This window comes from Corvus kubaryi, unplaced genomic scaffold, assembly GCF_017639235.1.
Source record: "Corvus kubaryi isolate FWS band 111438036 unplaced genomic scaffold, C.kubaryi_AGA036_p1.0 37392, whole genome shotgun sequence".
Classification (NCBI taxonomy): Eukaryota; Metazoa; Chordata; class Aves; order Passeriformes; family Corvidae; genus Corvus; species Corvus kubaryi.
The window spans coordinates 4,026,133-4,049,868 of NW_024581131.1; the positions used below are offsets into that span (position 1 = coordinate 4,026,133).

The following is a 23,736-nucleotide window of genomic DNA, read 5'->3' on the forward strand; positions in this document are numbered from 1 at the left end:
TGTTGGGCAGTGGTCACAGGCTGGTTTCTCCCAGCTGCACAACTCTCAGATTTTTAGATTAGGAAATTTTCAGGACCCCAATAAGGACAAAAAGATAAACTGTATTAAGAAAAGTGTAGAATTAAGGCAGGAAAGAGCAAAGCATTCATGTACCACCATCAAGACTGCCAGAAAAAAAAAGATTTTCTGTGTAATGAGACAGTTTTGAGCTCTGTGTGAGCAAGCTTGAAGGCTTTCACAAGCCATGGTTCTCCTGCCACCAGACAGGGTGTCATAGATCAAAAATTTGGTCCTTTTTGTCAGTATAAATAATCTTTCTTGATGTTGTCTTTGAGCTTTAGTGTAAGTTTTAAAATCCCTTTGCAACTAGCTTCACTTGGAAAACTCTCAAACTAAATCCAGCTCAATGTTATTCTCCTTGTAAAGTATTTTTTAACGCTTCCCTGAGCAAAGACTCTGCAGAGTCCAAAGTGTCTGGCACAGGATAGTGAAATCTCCTTGTGATAAGAGAAACTTGAGAGTCCTGACTGCACTCAGCTAAGCAGATCTGAAATAGGGCTCTGTCAGGAAATGCTGCTCATTTTCGTGTCTGTGCTGCAAAGGCCAGGCAGCTGCTGGCTGTGGTGAGCATTTTCCATGGTGCCTGGGTGGCCAGCCCTGCTGACTTGGCGACAGCGAGTGTTGTGTCATTGCCACCCGGGTATTTTTTTTAAATTCCTTTCTCCTTTTTTTCATTGTATCCTACTTCTTCCAGGGTGTGCCTGAGTAATGACTCAGAGTGAAAAAATAGTGCTCTTGAGCTGCATGCAGGAATGCGGCTTGTTCACCTAAAATAAAAGTTGATGCTTCCTCAGTTTTGAAAAAAAAAACAAAAAAAAAAACAAACTGGCAGTGTTAACTTGAAGTTCCTCTTAGAAGTTTTTTCTCAGTTCAAGCACTGCTCTTGCACATCCATCTGCAATTCCACCCATGTCACTAAGTGTCGTGGTTTAACCTCAGCCAGCAACTGAATACCACATCCAAAACATAGCCCCATACCAGCCACTGTGGAGAAAGTGAACTCTGCCCCAGGTGAAACCAGCACAATATGACGTGGAACTTGAGTAGGATAACAATTTGGGGTTTAGTAAGTAGTTGTTTCAAGTGTTACTCCTTGCCATTGTCAGGTAAGCACACTGTTCCCTTTATGAAGTCGTTCAGCAGGATGGTCTCTGAAAAAGCATTACATGTACAACTTACTGGGTTATGTGAATTATTTAAGCTTTTCAGCCTTTCTTTGGTATGAAGTTTTGTTGTTTCCTCAGATGGAAGAATGATTCTACTGAACTCTGAGGTGGTCTGCAGCACCTAATGCTTGTAAGTAATGAGGACCTGGAGGTCTGGGTGAAACAGAGCTGCTACTGGCCTGCATGGAAACATTTTAAACTGAAGTTTGATCTGGAAGTCATTGGAATTAAGTCTAATGGTGTTCTCTGGGGTCAGCGGTGAAAGAGCTATCAGTTGCAATGCAGTCATGTTTGGGTTTTGGTGTCTATATTTTTCTCTTTATTTTGGATATGTTGCCCAGAAAACTCCTTGCTCCTAGGCTAGCCAGCTAAAAAGCAGATACAGGTAAAACTTGGAAGAATCATGAGAGGAAAAAAGAACTTTGTTCAGTATGTGTCATCACAAATTTTTATTTGGTGTCTCATCTTGGTTTTCTTAAAGGCTTTGTCTTCCACAGCATTTTTAGCTCACTGGAGGTGCTGCACAGGCTGGAATGTCCTCATATATTTTCATAAAAGCCAGTGGAAAAAAAAATTATATTTGGTCTCTTTTTGCAGAAAGGCTTGCTTCAGGGAAGTCAGAATTTAGAAATGTCAGGGGCAAAATATAAATACATGCAAAGTGGAAATAGTCTTTCCTCTCTCACATAACTGCATAACAGCTCAAAATAGCCTGTGCACAGTTGTGTATGGCTGTTTCAGTGTTCTGCACAGTTCCCTAATGCAACAGGGTGGCCTAGGAGGGTCCAGCCCCACCCAGTTCATAACAAGCACCAGCTCTTACTTCTTTTTTCTGAGTTCTGCATCTCCATCTGGGCCTGTGCAGGCTCATTAGCAGAGCTGCTCATTTACGGTTAAAAGAAGACTCCAAACATCTTGTAAAAACTTTGTGCTGTTTCTAAAATTAGAGCTTTTTTACTCCAGGATAAACCCACTTATTGCAAACACTCTGCGAAATGGTGTTTTGTGTATGGGCTGTGAGTACCTGCATAAAATACCAGAGGGAAAACAGGTGGAACTGACACTTGCCACAGCCTATTTTCCATTTTCCATTGGAAGTGAATGCATTGTATTATTGAGGTCATCTGGAGTTGATTTGAGTGAAAAAAACCCAGAACTGTTGTGGACTACAGTTAAAGTGAATTTAGCAGAGTAAATATACACTAGAAAGGGGAAAAAAAGAAAACTGATCCCAAACTCTAGCACTGAATCCAAAAAGTAATCAATCTTCTGTAAAACTATGTAACATAATTAAATGTTAGCTTCTGATTTAGCCTCCTGTTGATTATTTCCTCCTTCAAGTAGTAAGGACCTGATACAGGAGGGCTGAGTATCCACAAATGCCACTGGAATTGGTAACTGAACTGTTATCTTAGCAGTCCTTCAGCACACAGGCTTTATCCACACTGTCTTTTTTCTTGTTGGACAATAAGCACAGGGGAAAACACCTGGTTTTCTTGGCTTGGCATATCTTTGTGTAAATTAAAGGCTGTCTGGAAGTGTTCAAGAGGTGTTTGGATGTGGCACTTGGGGATATGGTTTAGGGGTGATTATGGTGGTGCTGGTTTGACAGTTGTACTGGACGATCTTGAAGGTCTCTTCCAACTTTGATGATTCTGTTTTGTAATAGTGTAATGATTTGCACCTGAAGTTTTATGCTTAAATGCAGAGAAATGCTTTGCAGTTGAAGATTTATGACATTTTATAAAGAAATTGGAAAATATGTTACCCAAGTGTATTTTGACTCATTTTCCAGTATGATATTTTTCCACCCCAAAACCTAGACATTGTCCAGATAAGTCATGTTGCTTGAACTAGGTTCAAACAGGTTTAAGCACATAGTTCTATGCCCCAATTCAGGTGAGCTCATTCTTCCTGCCCACTGCTGTAAGCCTACAAACTTCATTAATTTGGAAATAATATGGAAATGAACGAGATGGAACAACCCTGAGATGGGTTTTAAGAGACAGAAACATTTCATCTTTCCAAACCCACCTTGTCTTCCTGCAGGACAACGGTCTCCAGCAGAAAGGTGTCACTCCCTGCTGATTTAGACTTTGCACTCCCAGGGAAGTGCAAAAATGTCCCCAGGTGAAATAGCAGGCAATGCCTTAAAAATCCTACAGAATCAGCAAGTATTGGAAAGCTGTATCAGTCTCTGGATGCAATACTTGGGCAATCCCATTTCCATTACTTCCCAGGCTTCCCAGTGGCATTCCTGAGTTTGATTTTCACTTACCTTGTCTGACCTTGAGTAAAGGCTTTCTGTGGGAATGCTTCCTGAGTAAGACTGTGCTAAGTACAAAATATCAGAGGTGATAGAGGGGTCTGTAAGTGGCCAGGCTACTGCATCTTTGCCGGTTAGTGTTTGTTGGCTGAGTGGTGGTGACTGACAGCATCAGCAAAGCCAAGCCTGGAGTCTTAAAACCATCACGATGGTGCTGTGTGGTGGCTTGTCCTGAAGCCCATAGTTATGCACGTGGGACAGCTAATGGTGGGTGAACATTGAGGGGGAAAAAAAGGTGTGAGAGCAGGGGCCCTGCCTAGTGGGGCAGTGATCCTAATTATGCTGCTGCTTTGGTGAAGGGGTGTTGAGAAGCAATTTGGAGACTGCTGTGACAGCTTGGTGATATTTTTGTGAAACTCCTCTAAACCTGAGAGGAGGGATGGGTGGAGAAGATAAGATCTGAAGGTACACACTTGAAAGATCATTAGCTTTGAGAAGGGTGTGATTAACTCCCTGGCTTTCTGCATCTGAGTCGCAAGGCACACACTGGTGAGCACACCAGAAACAGTAAGCAGCAACCTCAAGTGGTGTTCTTGGAAAGGATTTGTGGTTAAGGGTTTTTTTGGCTAAGATTTTTTTGGTTTGCTCACTTTGACTATTCAGCCAGCTTTTGGCCTTATATTTACATGAACCAAACCACATTGTTTTAAAAACTGGAGCAGGTAGGTTGGCTACTGTCCACAAGGGTTTTCCCCAGAGCGGGAACCCCAGCTTCATTAAAGGGCACAGTTTGGCAGCAGAGCCAAGCTGAGCTGAAGTCCTGCCCTGCTGTCTTCCTTGTGGCTCCCCCAGTCCATGTGTACAGCTGGCATGCTTTAAATCATGCTCGTGAAAATATCTTACTCTGGGTGATCAAATATCAGTGGGATTTGGTCCTCTCAGTCACTCGCTATTTTTGAAGAAGTTTTCCTGCAGTCATAATTCTTCCTGGATAAAATCACACATGAGACTAATACTAATTCCTCAGTTAGGTAGGAACCCAGTGTGCACCTGAGGAGGATGGAGCTGAATTCAGCATGTATCACACACCACCAGCTCCTGGTCAGTAATAAACTGCTCACATAAGGAGCGCAGGACAGACCTTGTGTGAGTGCAGATGAATTCCTCACCTCCTCTGGAATGTGCAGCCTTTGATCAGGCCCTAAGCATGGCTGTGTGACACGTGAAAAAATTTATTTGCCATAGCTGATGACAGTGATGGGTTTGAGTATACTTTTCTCTCCTGTTTCTCAGTTGAAATGGTCAGTATTTGGCATTTTGCTGTCTTTTCTTGGTTAGGGATGTTCCACCCCTACCCAAATTTCCACCGAAGTTAAAAAATTACCCAGCTGTATATATGAATAATAGGGATTTTTGTCATTGGAAAAGAAAAGCTGAGATGGCAGGCCTCGTGATATATTAAATGCAAACGCAAGGAGAATCAGGTGTTCAGTGCAAATATCCTCTGAAATCATAAACAAATGTTTTGTATAAATTCTCACTAAGGAATAACGTCAGGTTGGAGAACAGTTTGGTTCATGGCTGATGTTGAAAAATAGAGCATGGAATGACTGAGTCAGGCAAGCTGATGCTTGGGAATGGGATCATTTGTTTTGTGTGGCTTTGGGTTTCAGAAGGAGGCCTGCCTGCTGCTAGTGGGATGTGATTTTTTTGAAGTTGATTTGCACATAGGGATCTGGAAAGTCAGAAGGGTATTGTGAGGGAGTGTTGTCAGGGTGTGATAAGCAAGTGGAGTGATGGGATGCAGTTCATTAACCATGTGACAGGAATTTTAGTGTAACTTTCCTTTTTGAGGTTGTTTGAGCATCCTTAATAAAACCCCATGTGACCGTACAACCAAATTTCTATCAGCTTGGTCATTATGTGCCATTAGATCGGATGCCCATGGGACAGGAATCAATGTGTTCCTTGTTTGAGCTGGCAGGGAAGAAATGGGATGATAAAAAGGAGGGGTTCGGGGTACTTGATAGTGGCATACCTGTTTCACAGTCCTATAATATCTGTTGTTGCTGTTGCCTGGGAAGGATGCTGTGCCTCTAAACTCAAAATTTGTGGAGAAGATGAGAAAGTTCATTTTCAGGCAGTTCTACAGAAGAGAAAGTAACTGAAGGATGATGGGTTGTGAACGATGTCAGGCTCTGGAGTCTTTGTCTGTAGGGCTGCAGAAATTGCTGTAGCTTAGTCCTGTGGTATTTCTTGTTGATTTTGTTCTTCTTGTGAGTTCCCTTTCTTAATAAACATAACATCCTTTTGGCTCTGCTTGTAGATTGCCCTGCATTTCAGGGGATCTCACCTCTTGCTCACCATTCAGCAGCTGTTTCCACACAGCTTAGCTCTTCTGCTCTGGACCCTGCATGGTAGTGTGTTCCTGCCTTGAGTGGCTGTTTCCTTCTTGAGCTCTTCTTCCTCAGACACTTTGTGAAGGAATGCAGAACTACTCTTGACCTGGGTGCAGGCAAATATTTCCTCACTTCCTAAATAGCCTTGCAGTTTGGCTGAGCTCTCAAAAACTCAGGTTGAGGAGGAGCCTCACACTTGTAAGTAGGACATCTGCATCCGGTGCCACGTCTGTTGTGTGCTGCGTTGTCCCTAGGGCTGTGCTAGAGAAGACCAGGAATTAGGGCTTTGATGCTTACAAGGGCTTTTTTTGCCTAGGAAGAGTGCCCAAACTCTTCTTACTGTGGCACTGAGACCATCATGGGAATAAGATTTAATGGTATTTTCTGACTACTTTTTGAGGGTGTGTCTGCTTGGACCACCCATGACTGGTGCAAGGAGCTGCTGCTGGTGGAGCTCCTTGTGGCACCAGCAGCGTGACAGCTGGGGGAGTGAGTGACTTGGGATTCAAGCATTGCATCAGGGTGTTGTGAGATAGCTGCTTATTTTGAGTTAGCTCATGGAATTGCACAAACAGCTAAGAAATTGATTGTGGGTAGAGAAGACAGAAGTTCCAAGTGCTTTAAGTAAAAGACTGCTTCTTGCAGACCTCTTGCAGTCTGGGGCTTTTACTTCACTCCTGTAAGCAGCATTTTGTGGTGCCACCTGGAGAGACATGAATACGACAATTTATGGGCCAAATCTCACACCAACAGGAAGGGAAATGGCTATTTGGAAGTAAAGTACAAAGTCTGAAGACTAAAAATCATCCTCAAAGCAAAATTCTGGTGTGTTTGTCAGTATTACCAGCAGAGGAGTTTCAGGCTGCAGTTAAGTGGCAACTGCTGATATGTTATGGATGTGTGCACATGTGTAAACTGGATTTCAGAGCATGCATCGAGTGTTTTGAACTTTGACTACCCTGAGTTCACTTCAGAAAATGTAAAACATTCTTTTGGGAGAAGTAGTAAGAAGGTTTATGCAGCAAAAGGATGAAAGGAAAAATCTTATTGATAAGAAAGACCTAACTGACATCTGCCATTTTTTTCTGAGATGGTACTAACTAAAGTGTGTTTTAACTAAGATCTTATAGATTTAGTTTATACATTTTTATGTGCAAAATAACCAGCTTATGTTATTCAAAATTTTTTTTTTTGGTGATAAAATAAACTAGTTTTTTTTAGAATGTGGAAACTAACATTTTACCAGCATGTTTAGAATTTTTTTCTCTACTAGTTTAGTGTATTTTTGGTGTTATTTTTATGCCAGTAGAACTTTATGTATGACTCTTGCAGATTGAAAAATCCGGACTTTTTTAAAACAGATTTCTTCCCCCCTCATGTTAATTAAACCAGTCGTTATTTTATTTGAGCTTCCAGTAGTTTTAAAGTTTTAATTTCTGTTATTTGTTTTTGTTTTCCAGGTCAGATGTACAATTGCTTGTAAGTATCATTCTGTTGCTTGCTTTTTATTTTTTTTGTATAACTCTCATTATCTTGATTTCTTTTAAGAAAGATCAAACAGTATAAGCAAAGTATTTTAAAAAAAAAAGCTTCCTGGAAAGAATTTTTAGTAATAGGAGTTAAAAATGCATACTCAGTTATTTTAGTGACTGTAATACCTGCAGTGCACTTAAGGATATTTAAAGATATAAATCTGTACTGTAATCCCTTTGCTTTTCAGTTTGTAGAGAGTTCTGGTAAAATCAATTACAGGTGTAATGTGCTTAGAAAGATGGGAAAATACACTGAAAGGCAATAAAAACCAAACAAACCCCAGAACCAAAGGGCACACAAAGTGATGCTTTTAAAGAATTTGTGAAGTGAGTCTAGAACTGCTGCACTGGTCAAGATAACAAGTGTTCGTGTGGCAGAAATTTCTGAAAATGTGTGCAGTTAAGTTCTACCTTAATATTGAACATCAGGCTTACATGAGTTAGCCTTTAAATTCTAGGGTCTGAATCAACTGTTTCTATGCTTTGGGCTGTGCTACATCAGTGTGAATTTTCTGGCTCTAGGTATAGAGCCATATCTCTTCTTTCCTTGTGGGAATGCACTGTGGGAATATGAGAGGGGAGGAGGGGAATATGCTGAGGGGAAGAGGCAAAATTGCTGTGCCAGGTTAAACAAAACTTCTGACAATAGATGAAGAAAACACACACACAGAATGTGTCTGCAAGTTGGTTTAACTCATTTCAAACAAAACTGTACTGAAAAGAGCAGGTCATGATAGCTTTCATCCAAACCATATGTAGAGTCAGTGGATGGCTGAAATAATGTGGCAGTCACTTGAATCTAATTCAAATCATCTCACAGAAGTTAAGCGGTGAAACCAGGAAAAGTGGTAAAACCAGGAAATGTGCAGTGAGGCTTCTATAGAACTGGGAAAACAGAAGTGGCTGCGGGTCTGTGCCTGATATCAGTAACTGACTGTACTTCTGCAAATGGGAAGTCCAGAAATTTTGTAAAGACACAGTTTTGTGTTCTTCTTCCAGGCACTGAGGATTGCAGCTCAAAAAACGTAACTGCAGAACCAGCAACTAGTAGTAATGATGATTTATTAGTAATCTCTGCAAGTGGGAACAGAACCTCTGCAGGTGGAAGAGTGGCCAGGGCTGTGTCTGATGGAACAAGAGGTGATCTAAGCACTGTAACATGTCCGTGGTTTGGAATGTGGCTGGGATGTGAATCTTCGGGGTGTTTTGCACTTCTATATTGTGATAGCATTTTAAGCCTGAGCTCTAGTTCAAAGGGCAAAGAGCATTGCAGGGGCATGGATCCAGCTGCTTTACTGCAGTAGAGAATGAGGCCGAGAAATGTGTCTGCACACCTGACTGGGAGTGCAGTTTCATACTGTGATTGGTGCATGGCCAGTAGTTTTATCCATGTTAGACTCGGGCTCCCTTCCCTGCTTGTTATGGCTTTTTAGGTTACAGCTTGACTGTGACATACAGGTTTGAAATGTGTAAGTGATGGGGTACAGCTGAAGTCCTCTGCCTAGTACAGAACACTGTGTCACATATCTGCAGGAGAGATGTGTGAATCTTGCAACTAAGAAAGGCTTCTCTCTTTGGGATATTCAGTTTAGGAAAAAAATGACAGTGGGTTGTGTGTTCCAACACACACTGCCTCAGCATGCTGCATAAAGCTCACAGCTGAGGCAGCACAGAAATCATTGCTGCACCTAGACAGCTGTGCTCCTTGAGATGAAGTGAAGCTTGAGGAATTGGAGTAGATGGCAGAGCTTGCAGGTGGGCCTTGCAGTAGAGAAAGATAGCTTGACTGTTTTCCCAGGCTGATTTCTGTTTTACAGAGACTGGGTGTGGCAGGGAGGAGGGTGCTGTATGCGTTTGTCAGCAAATATTCTTGTAGGTTAAAATTTTTTTTCTCTTTTTGTAGAACCCAGCCCAATTGGTAGTCTCACAGCAGAATACATTGGTGTGACTTCTGTCATCTTAACGTGGTCAGTGGTTAACACTACTTCGAAACCTGAGAAGTCCAGGGTAGAGATTGTAAATGTGGCACCTGTGGAGATACTCAATGACACCAAAGCAGAAATTACAGAGTTAATCCCTGGGACGATGTACAGTTTCACTGTCTATGCAGTGGTAGATGGTAATGACACAGAAGGAGTGTCCTTAAGCCTGTACACAAGTAAGTCATAGGTTCTTGCAGTTCTATTTCTCGTGGTCTGTACTTTTCTGTGCAGCTCAGGGGTCTGCCTGCATATGTGAAGACTGCAATTCAATGCTATTGTGTATAAGACGTGATATTTTAGTCCCGGAGGCTGACCTGGACAGTATGCAGAGAATGGGATATTGCTGTACAGCACAAACCTGATGGTTTTGTTTTCTTGTTTTAAATTATCTTCCTCTCCATCCTGGTCTCTTCCCTGCGCACCTCTCTGGATTCCCAAGGGAGGCCCTGGAAATTCTGTCACAGTGATGGCCTGTGCTTCTCCTTTGGAATGTCAAAGGGAGATAAATGCTGCTCAGCATGGCTTGTCTTCAGTTCTCTCTTAGCTGCCCACTGGTGCAACAGCCTCCAGGAGTTCCTGGTAATGTTGTTGGGGTGCTCCTGCACTCTGGACCATGAGTGGGGTGAGGGAAGTGAAGCACTGGCTGTGTTTCTTGTGTTCCATGTCTGTGAGCAGCTGTTCCTGCACGTTAACAAGTTGTTGCTTTGCCTTTCACAGAGCCCAGCCCAGTTGTTGATCTCGAGGCAGAATATGTTGGTGTGACTTCTGTCATCCTAAAATGGATGGTGAATGACAACGCTTCTGACTCCTACACGTACAGAATACAGTTTGTAAATGATACAAAGAGAAACCTGACATTCAATGACACCAAAGCAGAAATTACCGAGTTAATCCCTGGGACAACGTACAACTTCACAGTATTTGCTGTAGCAGCTGATGATAAGACAGAAGGAGAAGGAGTGTCCATAGACCTGTACACAAGTAAGTCACAGTTTCTTGCAACCGTATTCCTGGTGGACAGCTCAGAGCTCTGCACAGCTGCCTGAGGGCTAAAATGTAACGCTGTCGTGTATAGATGTGATGCCTTATTCCTGGAGCCTAATCTGGCATGTCCACTAAGCAATGGGGTCTTGAAGTGTGGAAGAAATACATCCTTGCTTTTAAAAAGAAAAAAACCAGGCAAACATAATCCACCTTGCTTCCTCTCCATCTTTGTTCTCGTATCACTTTGTGTGGGAGATAATTTCTTGTCGCAAGTAGTGAGCCAACTAGGAAAGATGCCCTCCTAGAGTTGCTGTTTGTGAGTAGAGTAGGACTCATGTGAGATGGTAGGTGGCTGACTTGGCTATGGTGATTAAATGACTGTGTTTCAAATTCACAGTGTAATGAATGAAAAGAGACAGCTGAGTTGCTACCCTGGACTCCAGGAGAGCAAAGTTTAAGCTATTCAGGGCACTACTTAGCAGCCTACCCTGGGAATTTGCTTTTGAGGGCTTAGGAGTCCACAAGTGATGTTCAGTAAAAACCACCTTTTAGGAGCACAGGAACAGGCAATTTCACTATGTCAAAAGTCAAGCAATGGGGCAGAAAACCAGCTTTGCTGAACAGGCAACTCCTTGTGGAGCTCAAGAGGAAGAGAAATTGAATGAGCTCTGAAAGTGAGGTCAGGCTTCTCAGGAGGATTACAGAGCTGTGGTTTGTCTATGCATGAAGAAGACACCAAGGGCCAGAGCCCAATCACAGTAGAAACTGGCCAATGCTGTTTCAGATAACAAGAAAGGCTTTTTAAAGCACATTAATAGCAAGAGGAGGTCTAAAGAAAACACTGGACTGATCCTTGTTGAAGATGGTCACCTGCCTAATGGGGATGAAGAAAAAGCAGAGGTGTTCAGTGTGTATTTTGCCTCAGGTTTTGGTGATACCGATTAACCTTGGTCTGCCTGAGCCCCAGAGCTGGAGGCCCATGAGTGCTGGGCCAGTGGCTTCCACTTGTGGACACTGAAAGTGTGAGGGACCACCTGTATCAGCTGAATGTTCACAAGTCCATGGGGCCTGTTGGGATTCATCCCTGAGTACAGAAGGGTCCCACTGATGTTACAGCAGGACCCCTCTCCATCAGCTACCAAAGGCCTTGGGAGCCTGGAGAGGTCTCTGCCAGCCACTGTTACTCCTGTTTACCTGGAGGGTGGGAGGAAAGACCCAGGAACCTGCAGGCCTGTTAGACCAACCTCAGTTCCTGGAAAAATTATGGAGAAGATTGTACTGGGTACTGTTGAGAGGTGTTTAAAGAGCAATGCAGTCATCAGGTGCCATCGACATGGGTCACAAAGGGAAAGTCCCATTTAGCTAATTTGATCTCCTCCTATGGGGAAGGGAGGGTGGTCAATGTATTTTTTCTGCATTTTAGTGAGATTTTTGGTCCTGTCCCTCACAGCATCCTTCTGCACAAGTTGTCCAGCTGTGGGATGAGGGGGTCCATGGTGTGCTGGGTGAGGAGCTGGCTGAAGGGCAGGGCTCACAGGGTTCCAGTGAGTGGGGCTGTGTCTGGCTGGTGAGTACTCACCAGTGCTGTCCTTAAGGTCCTCTGGGCTCCATCCTGGGGCTGCTCAAAGTATTTATCAAAGGTATGGATGCAGGAGTTGAATGTGTACTGGGTGCAATTCTGGGCCCCATGATTGAAGAAGGATGTAAAGGTCCTTGAATGCCTGCAGAGGAGGGCTGGAAGGCCTGTCCTGTGAGGAGCAGCTGAGGGCTTTGGGCTTATCTGGTTTGGAGAAAAGGAAGCTGAGGGGTGAACTCATTGCTCTCCTCGGCTTCCTGAGGAGGTGAAATGCAGAGGGTGGGGTTGATCTCTTCTCTGGTGTCCAGGCATATGATGAGTGGGAGTAGTTCAAAGCTGCCTCAGGGGAGGTTTAGACTTGACCTTAGGAAGTATTTCTTTACTGACAGAGGGGTCAAACACTGGAATAGGCATCCTAGAGAGGTGGTCAGTGCCCCAAGCCTTTCTGTGTTTGAAACATCTGGACAATACTCTTAATAATGTGCTTTAATTTTTGGTGAGGCCTGAGGTGGTCAGGCAGTTGGACTAGGATAGTTCTAGGTTCCTTCTAAATAAATACTCCATTCCACTCTATCACTTTCCTGCCCACCTCTGGATTCCCAAGGGAGGACATGGGACTTCAGTCACTGTGATGGCCTGTGCTTATGTTTTGGGGTGTCAAAGGGAGATGAATGCCCCTCAGAATGACTTGTCTTCAGTTCTCTTTTAGCTGCCCAGTGAAGCACTGGTGTGGCTGTGTTTCTTGTGTTCCATGTCTGTGAGCAGCTGTTCCTGCACGTTAACAAGTTGTTGCTTTGCCTTTCACAGAGCCCAGCTCGGTTGTTGATCTCGAGGCAGAATATGTTGGTGTGACTTCTGTCGTCTTAAAATGGGTGATGAATGACAACGCTTCTGACTCCTACACATACAGAATAGAGGTTGTAAATGATACAACAGTGTCACTCCTGACATTCAATGACACCAAAGCAGAAATTACTGAGTTAATCCCTGGGACAATGTACAACTTCACAGTATTTGCTGTAGCGGCTGATAATAAGACAGAAGGAGAAGGAAGTTCCATAGACCTGTACACAAGTAAGTCACAGTTTTTTGCATCCCTGTTGCTGCTGGTCTGTGTTTTGCTGTGCAGCACAGGGCTCTGCACACCTGCCCAAGGGTTGTAATTTAATAGGAGCCTTACCTGGGCAAGATGCTAAGAATGAGTGGTTAATGTATAGAAGAAACATAGCCTTGATTTATTTCCTTACTTATTAAACACCAAACTCCCTCTAACCCGCCCCCCTCCATGAAATGAAAAATCCTTCACAACAGCTAAACCAAAACCCAACCAGTAAACCAAACTGAAATTGCCGACCATACTCATCCCTTTCCTGTCCATCTTTCTGGATTCTCTGTGAGCTCAGCTTCAGTGGTGACCAAAGCTTCTCCTTTGGAATGTCAAAGGGAGATAAATGCTGCTCAGCATGGCTTGTCTTCAGTTCTCTCTTAGCTGCCCACTGGTGCAACAGCCTCCAGGAGTTCCTGGTGATGTTGTTGGGGTGCTCCTGCACTCTGGACCATGAGTGGGGTGAGGGAAGTGAAGCACTGGCTGTGTTTCTTGTGTTCCATGTCTGTGAGCAGCTGTTCCTGCACATTAACAAGTTGTTGCTTTGCCTTTCACAGAGCCCAGCTCGGTTGTTGATCTCGAGGCAGAATATGTTGGTGTGACTTCTGTCATCCTAAAATGGATGGTGAATGACAACGCTTCTGACTCCTACACGTACAGAATAGAGGTTGTAAATGATACAAAGAGAAACCTGACATTCAATGACACCAAAGCAGAAATTACCGAGTTAATCCCTGGGACAACGTACAACTTCACAGTATTTGCTGTAGCAGCTGATAATGCCACAGAAGGAGAAAGAAGTTCCATAGACCTGTACACAAGTAAGGAAATGGTGCCTTGCAATTGCAAGTAACCATGTGTTTGTACCAAATCACTCTTCTTTCTTACTTTGGGTTTCCAACTTCGTCCTATTTCTCGTTGTGATGTTGCTTTCTTTGCTCCAGGTGTCTGTGTGCATGAACGCAATGAAGTCTTGGCAAAGGGACTGAAATTGTCTCTGTGCTTGTATGTGCCCCCTGTAAATCAGTTATTTAATCAGCATGTCTGCTCAAGGCTATGTAGAGATCCAGCTGCTACAATAGCATGACTTTTCCTCCAGACACTTGAGGGCTGAACAGATCCCTCACAACACTTCTGGGAGTGGGTTATCACAGCTCGTGCCAAAAGCTGTGGTGTGCAGGGATATGGTACCAGGGTGACAGAGACTTTTTGTTCTTAAAGATTGGTTTGAGCTCCTTGCAGTCTGGGGCCTGAGGTTCCTGTGGGCTGTGACTGTCCCACTTCCTAGGGTTGCATTATCAAGTGTGGTGCCAGCCTTGTTGGCATTGTGCCAAGGAACCTTTTTCCCAGACCAGATAGGTGGGATAGGAGGAGACTCTACTTTTGTGTGTAGCTCAGAAATACAAAGAGAACAGGCAATGTCTCTGCAAAGCAATTTAGAGGAGTGTGTCCTGGAGCTGCTACTGGGTCAATAAGCTTGTCTAAGCTGCCTGAGGTGAGTTCTATCTGTCTGGGGTTGATGCTGAGTCGGGCTTGCAGACACAGCCCCCTAAGGTGTGCCAGCTGTTGGACCTGCTCAAGCAGCCCATTTCTTTCTCCTGATATTGAGGAGAGTTCGGGCTGAAGTTCTCAAATTGAGACTCATGGGCACAATTTTGAGTTAACTGACCAAGATCAGCTTGCACTGTTTCCTTCCCTGATTTCCATCTGCTTCTCTGTCTGGAAAACCACTGTGGAAGCAAGTAATTGTTGCATATGAAATGAAACAGAATATTCCCCAGAGCTCCTGTGATCATTCCAAAGATGCCTCAGCATGAATGCCTGAAACAGGGCACTGGTACAGTAGGAGTGATGCTTGGCTCCAAGTGGTGCTCATCCTGTGTGGAATAGGAAATCGTGGCTGTGGCTCTTCTTTCTGTATTTCTCTGTCTTGACAGGTTGTTGCTTTGCCTTTCACAGAGCCCAGCCCAGTTGTTGATCTCAAGGCAGAATATGTTGGTGTGACTTCTGTCGTCTTAAAATGGATGATGAATGACAACGCTTCTGACTCCTACACGTACAGAATAGAGGTTGTAAATGATACAAAGAGAAACCTGACATTCAATGACACCAAAGCAGAAATTACTGAGTTAATCCCTGGGACAACGTACAACTTCACAGTATTTGCTGTAGCAGCTGATAATAAGACAGAAGGAGAAGGAAGTTCCATAGACCTGTACACAAGTAAGTCACAGTTTTTTGCATCCCTGTTGCTGCTGGTCTGTGTTTTGCTGTGCAGCACAGGGCTCTGCACACCTGCCCAAGGGTTGTAATTTAAGACTGTTGCAGGCAGAGGTGATGATTCCATCCTGGAGCTGGAGATGGCCAATCTCCAAGCACAGGATGTTAGTGTAGAAGCAGAATTGCCCTGGTAGAAACCTGTTGGTAAAGTTTGCTTCAAGACTGTCAGCAAAGAGAAGAGTTTTTTCACTGAGCACTGATCTCTTCCAAACTTGGGAGAGGGCATTGCATTTATTTCCTAGAGTATGGGGGCCTGAGATTCTCATTTTAAGGGGGTCCCACAAAGAGCATATTGTTCTGAGTGAACTTGTGTGATTTGGAGGCCTATAGCTGCCATTGTGGTGCAGCCAGGAGAGAGATTCAGGCAGTGCTACATGAGGAGAACTCCTTTGGCCATCCAGCACCTTGCCACATTGAGTATTAAAAGTCTTGACATGTGGTGTTGGAGGGACCATTTTGCAGCTGGCTTGCAAGGCAGTAGCCCAGCCTGATCATTCCACATAGTGCATTTGAAGGAAAATAGATGACTGTTCTTGTCATTTATGTTTTCCTGAAATGTACCTGCATGTATATTCCTAGCTGCACAGTCAATGCCCAAAAGTCTCACCTGTCTGTCTGTAATGGCTTTTGAACATGCAGAAAGAATAGGGTGCTGGAGAGAGGGTCTCCAGAGGGTCTGGAGATAGTCTCTCTTCCATGGGAATGAAGTGCAGGGCATGAGGATTGGAGAAGCGTCTGGTTCATCACCTCTCTTCCCCTTCTAGTGATATTTTGTCTTCCTTATTTTTTGCTGTACAAAGTTGCACCACCAGTATCTTTCCCCTCCACTCTTCTCTTCTTCCTGCCTACTTTTTTGCATTGGCAATGAAACCCTGCAAGTGGTGGCACCGGGGTGGCCTATGCCCCTCTTGCCATTGCCTGTGAAAGGAAAATGAGTCATGCTTGAGATGGTTCATTCTCAATTTCCTGTTACCCACCTATTAATGCAAAAGCCTCCAGGAGTGCCTGGTGATGTTGTTGGGGTGCTCCTGCACTCTGGACCATGAGTGGTGTGAGGGAAGTGGCTGTGTTTCTTATGTTCCATGTCTGTGAGCAGCTGTTCCTGCACGTTAACAAGTTGTTGCTTTGCCTTTCACAGAGCCCAGCCCAGTTGTTGATCTTGAGGCAGAATATGTTGGTGTGACTTCTGTCATCCTAAAATGGATGGTGAATGACAACGCTTCTGACTCCTACACGTACAGAATACAGTTTGTAAATGATACAACAGTGTCACTCCTGACATTCAATGACACCAAAGCAGAAATTACTGAGTTAATCCCTGGGACAATGTACAACTTCACAGTATTTGCTGTAGCGGCTGATGATAAGACAGAAGGAGAAGGAAGTTCCATAGACCTGTACACAAGTAAGTCACAGTTTCTTGCATCCCTATTCCTCGTTGTCTGTGCTTTGCTGTGCAGCACAGGGCTCTGCCCACCTGCCCATGGGCTGAAATTTAATGGTGTTGCCGGCAGAGGTGCTGTGCTTTGCGTGCCTGCAGTCAGAGATGTTTGTGTGAAAGAGACATAGCCTTCTTAGAAAAAGCAGAGTAAAACAAACACCTCAAAAACAATGATTGTTGAAGTTGGTTACCAAGGCCTATGACACAAGGAGCTCTTTCCAAAAACTTCCTCTGGCCTGGGATTTGTGTGGGTGCATCTGTTGCCTTCACTTCTAGGGGGATCAGGGCCTCAGGACATTCTTGTTAAGGGCTCCCATATAGAGATACTGTGACTTGGGGCCCTGTGGCTGGAGCAGAATGAACTTTAGATAACACTTGCTCAGGAGTGCATTCATGGCATGACCTAGGCAAGCTGCTCCTTTGCCACCTCTCATAACCTCTATTCCTTTTTCAGTGATAATTGAAGTTCCTTACCTTTTGCTGTACACAGATGGACCGCCATGTTCTTTTTCCAGTCCCCCTACAACCTTTTATCTCTCCTAACCACACCTCTGAATTTCCAAGCAAAATCCTGGGAGCTCTGGCAATGCGATGATGTATTCTGCTTTAGAGTGTCAAAGGGAGACGAATGCCACTCAAGGCTACATTCCATCACTTCTGTCTTAGCTGCCCACTGGTGCAACTAAGGAGTCCAGGAGTGCCTGGTGATGTTGTTGGGGTGCTCCTGCACTCTGGACCATGAGTGGTGTGAGGGAAGTGAAGCACTGGCTGTGTTTCTTGTGTTCCATGTCTGTGAGCAGCTGTTCCTGCACGTTAACAAGTTGTTGCTTTGCCTTTCACAGAGCCCAGCCCAGCTGTTGATCTTGAGGCAGAATATGTTGGTGTGACTTCTGTCATCCTAAAATGGATGGTGAATGACAACGCTTCTGACTCCTACACGTACAGAATAGAGGTTGTAAATGATACAAAGAGAAACCTGACATTCAATGACACCAAAGCAGAAATTACTGAGTTAATCCCTGGGACAATGTACAACTTCACAGTATTTGCTGTAGCGGCTGATAATGCCACAGAAGGAGAAGGAAGATCCATACACCTGTACACAAGTAAGTCACAGTTTTTTGCATCCCTGTTGCTGCTGGTCTGTGTTTTGCTGTGCAGCACAGGGCTCTGCACACCTGCCCAGGGTTTGAAATACAATATTATGTTAGGCAGAAGTGCTGCACACAGCCTACCTGGAGTCAGCAGTGGTAATATGTGGAAGGGGGTTCTGTGCAAGGGGTTTTGTTGCCCTTTCCTCTGGGTGAGGCCCTCAGGTTCTTATTTGGATGGGCTCCCAGAGAGTGCACATTGTGCCTGGGGAACTTCCCCCTTTGGAGGGCCCATGGCTGTGGCTGGGCTTGGGCAGCTGATGCCTTTTTCTCTGGCCCTAAAAATACAAGTCAGACACAATTAGGGTAATAAAAGAGTACCTTTATATGAGGATCCTTAGGTGCACAAATTAGTCAGGTAGAAGTAGCCGAAGATGTACCCTGTGCGTGATGCGTGTACCATTTTTATAGATTCTGCAAATTAGTATATCTGATAAGAACCTCCAAATTAGGAACTCCCCTGGTAAAGTAATCCCCCCAATTCTAGTACTTTCTAAATTCTCCCCCCTCAGGATGAGTTCCAGGCTCTGTTTACAAAAGTATATATTAGAAAGCTGGTTTCAGCCTTGGTTTCTAAGGAGAACCAAGATAGGATAGGGATCCTGGAATTTATTTTGTCTTTCTGCCTAGGAAAATGTTGAAACTAAGCTACAATGCTACAAGTACATGTGTAAATGATACAGAGAATAGGTAAAAGAAAAAGGGTAAAAAACCCCAAACAGCATCACAGCACTGGGTGGTGTGGCTGTCAGCCCTGCTGCTTTGCTCAGCTCATCAGCAGACAGGAGATGGCTGAGTTGCTCCTGCATTCCTAGTGTTAGGCATTGTGACTATTTTCCTCCTTGTTGTGATCCTGTGCTGCCTTGTCCTTTCCTTTGTTCTGTCCCATTTTGACCGAGGTGAAATGAATCTGTCCCAGAGTTCCCGAGTGGGTTTTCTGAGGGGCTCTGGGATGAACTTGGAAAGTCACTGGTACTCTGAAAGTTCTGCTTGGCTACTCATAATGCTCAGTCTGTCTAAAACATGGAGCGTGGTTGTGCCTCTGCTTTTTTTGTCTGTCACAAAATACTCCTGAGTGTTTCTGGGGTCTCCTCATGACTTTCACAGAGCCTAGCTCTTTTGTCCATATCAGGGTGGAGTATGCTGGTCTCTGACTTTTCCCATGGAGCGCTGATGATACTTCATCTAACTATTCCTACAGGATAGAGTTCAAAAGTCATGACTCTTCTAGAAACCAGGCATCCATTGTCACCAGGTGTCAGAGGTGTTGTTCCAGGGTTTGTCTGTAATCTCCTATAATTTCACCATATTTGTAGGAGTAACTGACAGTGTTACTGGAGAAAAATAAATATTTATAATATGCAGTAGGAGTAAGTCCCAGTCACTCACATCTATTTTTACTGAATCTGTTGCTTCTGGTAGACAATTGTGTACCTTAGTTTCTTAAAATAATACCCCTTCTAATAACAAAATAATTTAATACATGAGTCTATAACTCCTGTATTTGAAAGTACCCAATACTTCCCTTACCAAGAGAGGAAATAAATTTGGTGTGTGTTGTAATTCCAGATTTATAACTGTTTTGATCTTGAAGGCCAAGTTTTACAAGATGTTTAGTTTAGAGGGACGTTTCTTCTGAGTGTTACTGCTACATTAGCTTTTTAAGTGTCTTTCTGTATCTGGTCATAAGGTTGCAGTTTTTATATCATGTCCTAGAAGACTCTCACCCAAACTGACTTGTTCTAGTTGCTGCTTTTAAGGATGGCTACTGTTGTGCTCTTAATGGACAGAGATTGTATTAATTTTCTTATTTGTTGGCCACTAAGAGTTTTACATAATTATGGAGGGATTTAGTGGCAGTCTACATACTATAAAAATGTTCTTGGGAGTAGTATGTTAAAGGATTGAACAGTATTTTGAAAACATTGCTGATCTTGATAGATAGCCTAATTTTTGCCGGTAACCCTGTTTGTAGAGGAGTTAAAGAGCACAGAATAGGTCTGTGTACTTAGTGTGTGAAATAGTTGTCTTCCTCATAAGGTAACAAGTCCTTGTGTAGGCAGTAGGTGCCATGTAGGCATCTTTTTAAAAGGGGAAGGGAATACTGAAGTTTTACAAGCATTTATACACATAACATACAAATAGACAGCTTTTTCTATTGAGGACAAGGTTTGATTTCTTACTCCTCTTATTTTGTTATTCTTTTTTCTTTCGGCAGTAACTGTCTCAGTGAATTCCTTCCTGTGTGAACCAGTGGCCAAGCAGCCTTTCCTAATGCTGAAGTGGAAATGTCCTTTTGGTAACAACTCTGGCTTCAAAATCAACATATCTAATACACATACTTCAAGGGAAGAGTTGGCTCCACCCTGCACAGTAGAAGGCTTTGAGCAAACCTTCCAAACAGCATCTTTAAATTTTTTCAGCACCTATAATGTTTCTATCATAACGCTTTCAAATGGCTCTGAAAGCTCTCCAGTGGACAAATTGTGTCACACCAGCATTTCTGGTAAGCATTAAGATCCAAGAATGAAAAAGGACAAAAATACTAACTTCATGATTGCAGAATACTAGACTTGGTATGCACTACATTATCAGCCTGCAGATTATGAATAAAACACTACATTAATGCATAGTCTAACGTGATGCACAGTAAATATACATTATGTGAACAGTGTCAGTTTCACAGCCTTTTCTTGGTTGGAAAACTTTTTATCAGTGCTTACTGAACTAAAAAATATTTTTGTTGATAGACCCACCTCCTCCAAGTGAAGTTCCTTCAGTCAAGGCTGTCAGTCACAGCTCATTGTCTGTTGAATTCTCTGATTTTGATTCACGGAATGGTCCATTAGAAGCCTACGCAGTAATGATTACAACAGAAGATCAGGGTAAGATGTTCATGATATTATCTTGTAGCTGAAACAATTTACCAGGTAGCATTATGTTTCACACTCTAAATAGGTGCTAAATGGATAGAGGAAAAGCAGACTCAGAATTTTCAATCACTTTTCTGAATTGTAAGGTAAATACCTTGCTTGCTTGAAGTCAGGTCACTCCTTGTTTTCAGAAGGCCCTATTTTCAGTCAGTCTTTTCCTGCCTGACTTATCTTTGTACATAAATCTCATATGTATTGCCCCTGTGCTATTCCCATCTTGATTTGGCAGTGATTCCCTTCCCCAAGATTGCATAGTATCCTTTCTTCTCCCACAGAATAATTTTCAGAGCAGCTGATAGAAGCAGCTTTGGAATATGGATTGTTTTTCCTCCTCCCTTCTTCAGCTGGAATATGCCTGCAGTAAGGTCTTAAAAGGAAAAAAGCTTTCTTCCTGATTTTACTCAAAACACTTTAACTAAGAGAGATGGGATGCGGATGGAAGGCTTAAAAATCATTGACAGCATTAATGGGAGTTAAATGCCTCAGAAAACTAGGGGGTAGCCTATCAGACTGGTCTATTTAAAGCATCAAAACTAGGAAATGTCTCTGATAGGTGAGTGTCTGGTAATAAGTCATTAAATTACGGAGCTTAGTTTTGCAGCATAGGTCCCGCTTGAACAACTTTTCATTTTTGCCAGTGCACTGGAGGAATAAGGCACCTGATGGAGACAGCTTCTGCTAAGTGGGAGTTGACATTCACGCTTATCCTTTGTTACCACACTGGAAATCCATTTTGCAGGATTTTGACTACAGATCTTCCTTCAGTGGTTCTCCATGCAATACACATCCAAGAAATGCATGTGTGTGTACATATATATGTGTATATATATGTTTCATCACATCAGTGCAGAAAATTCCTGTTTTTCCCATACCTACTTAGCTGCCTCTGAATTGCTGATTTGACTGTCAGTCTCTTGCATGCAGCTCTGCTTGTAACTTCAGCCAGTCCTGGTTAGTCACAAGGAGATTTGGTGCATTCTCCTGTGTGGTTTGGATTGTAATGTATTCAAGAAGGAGAACCTGGAGGATGTGACTGAGAGAAATAAGGGAGGAAGGTTGCCCACACTTAAAAATGTAGAGTGAGTGCTTTGATGGGAGCAGAAGACAGCCTCACAGCCAAGCATCGCTTCAGCTTTATCATGTTGAAATAGCACAAATATTCTTGAGAGTGGTGCTCTGTTCTAAAATAGACATGGTTACCTTTAGGATAGTCAGAGGGGACTTTATTCTGTTGTGTAAGGCATGGTGTCTAAGGCTGTTTGAAATGTTGTAGGGTGATATTCAAGGCATTCACAAGGAGCTGCAGGTATAATCAGGGATGTACATCCCGTTGGAATGGAAACTAGGGACAAGACAGGACAGAACACATCTCAGGTAGTATTGAACACCCATTTCTAGGCAGCTGAGTTAATTGCAACCTCATCTGCTTTTGATGAGACCAAGTTAGTGCTTTAGAAGAGTTGCCTTGCATCCTGTTGCTGCAGTGTTACAGTTGAGGAGAGCTTTGCTGCTGGTAATAGATCACCCCTTGTCTGCCCAGCTCCGGGAAACTTACCAGAGCTTTTCCACCTTTCAGAGCCTCCTGCAGGGCTTCTTTTAAAGGTGAATTCAGTATTATACCCACTTCTAGAAGGAGCTTTTAGCTTTGTAAAGGGAGTCAGCAGAGAGCAAGGTATGCAAACTTCTGTCAATGAGATTCTCTGTTATCCCTCAACACTGGGAAGATTTGTTAGTTGGCTTGCTCTTGAGTTGTTGGACAAGTGGTAGGTTGACTTAGTTTATTACCTCTTAGGTTACATGTGTCTCAACTGTATAATTGCCTCAAGTTTCTAGGGCTCATTTGCTGTAACAACAGACACTGTAAGGTGGTGCTGTTCTGCAAATGGTGTCCTGTTGGTCGCTGCTCACTGTCATAGCCTGTTCTTAGTCTTCTTAGAAACTCTTCTGGCCAGTGTTTTGTCCAGTGCTTGTCTATGTCAAGGAAAGGCAGAAATTACCTCTTTCATCTCTTACAGTTTAGGTGTGAGACTTCTTGTAGGATAGAACAGGGAACAAGGTCAGGACGAGTTTAGTGTCACCCTGAATGAGGCCTGCTGCTGTTTGAGTAGCACAATGTTGCCAAATACTGATTGTCTTTTTCTACACCATTTGCATTTTACTCTCTACATACAAGAATTGATAGAATGCATATGGATATAGCTGACTCGGCTGGTGAAGCCTGTCCATGAGGATGCCAGGTTCCAACACTCGTGTACGTTTATTCAAAAGCTCCACTATATACGGTAGAAGTAAAACCAAAAGCAAATTAAAACAAACAACACTGGGGAGAGGTAGTGCAGTAGATTGCACGGCAGTAGAAGAGGTTTCTTGAGATTATCTGTTGCTCTCAGCCTTTCATTTCAGTCATTTCTTACTTGTGAAAGAATGACAACTGTGGTTAATGTGACCATCTCGGCTGCTGTGGCAATTGATACAAAATCAGGGGATGAATTGTGTCTATGTTCTTATTTTATCCTGAAGGTCCTGACTCTTTGAAGTCTAAATTGAACAACACATACAGAGATTTCAAGAAGAAGAAGACAACTGCCTATGTTACATATGTCATAAAAACAGAGCAGGCAGAATCATCTTCTTCCCATTCCCAGAATGGTAAAAACATCATTAATGTTGGCAAGGGAAACACAATGTATGGCTATGAAAATGGACCGTTGATACCTCTTCGTTCATACAGGTATTTATTTCAAACCACTCTTTTGGTAAGTTTTCTGCTGTTGGAATCTAAAAGATCATCTAATGGAAAGATTACAGATCTTGCTAAAGGCTGTTAAAACCCTGTAATGAACCTGTTCTTATTTTTCTCT

At 43.3% G+C, this 23,736-nt stretch overlaps 1 protein-coding gene across 3 annotated transcripts in view; it reads left to right on the plus strand.

Annotated features, from left to right (window-relative positions):
- The window catches only part of PTPRJ (protein tyrosine phosphatase receptor type J), a 72,235-nt gene that overhangs the window by 39,298 nt on the left and 9,201 nt on the right, over positions 1–23,736 (plus strand). The window contains exons 2-13 of one of the 3 annotated variants that reach the window (XM_042038353.1): positions 7,352–7,370; positions 8,423–8,563; positions 9,327–9,581; positions 10,123–10,386; positions 12,773–13,039; positions 13,628–13,891; positions 15,030–15,293; positions 16,489–16,755; positions 17,634–17,897; positions 20,161–20,448; positions 20,693–20,827; positions 23,396–23,606. In XM_042038353.1, the coding sequence (XP_041894287.1) occupies positions 7,352–7,370; positions 8,423–8,563; positions 9,327–9,581; positions 10,123–10,386; positions 12,773–13,039; positions 13,628–13,891; positions 15,030–15,293; positions 16,489–16,755; positions 17,634–17,897; positions 20,161–20,448; positions 20,693–20,827; positions 23,396–23,606 (2,639 nt within the window). The remainder of the gene's footprint in view (positions 1–7,351; positions 7,371–8,422; positions 8,564–9,326; positions 9,582–10,122; positions 10,387–12,772; positions 13,040–13,627; positions 13,892–15,029; positions 15,294–16,488; positions 16,756–17,633; positions 17,898–20,160; positions 20,449–20,692; positions 20,828–23,395; positions 23,607–23,736) is intronic. The other 2 variants (XM_042038355.1, XM_042038354.1) reach the window with 2 other exon arrangements.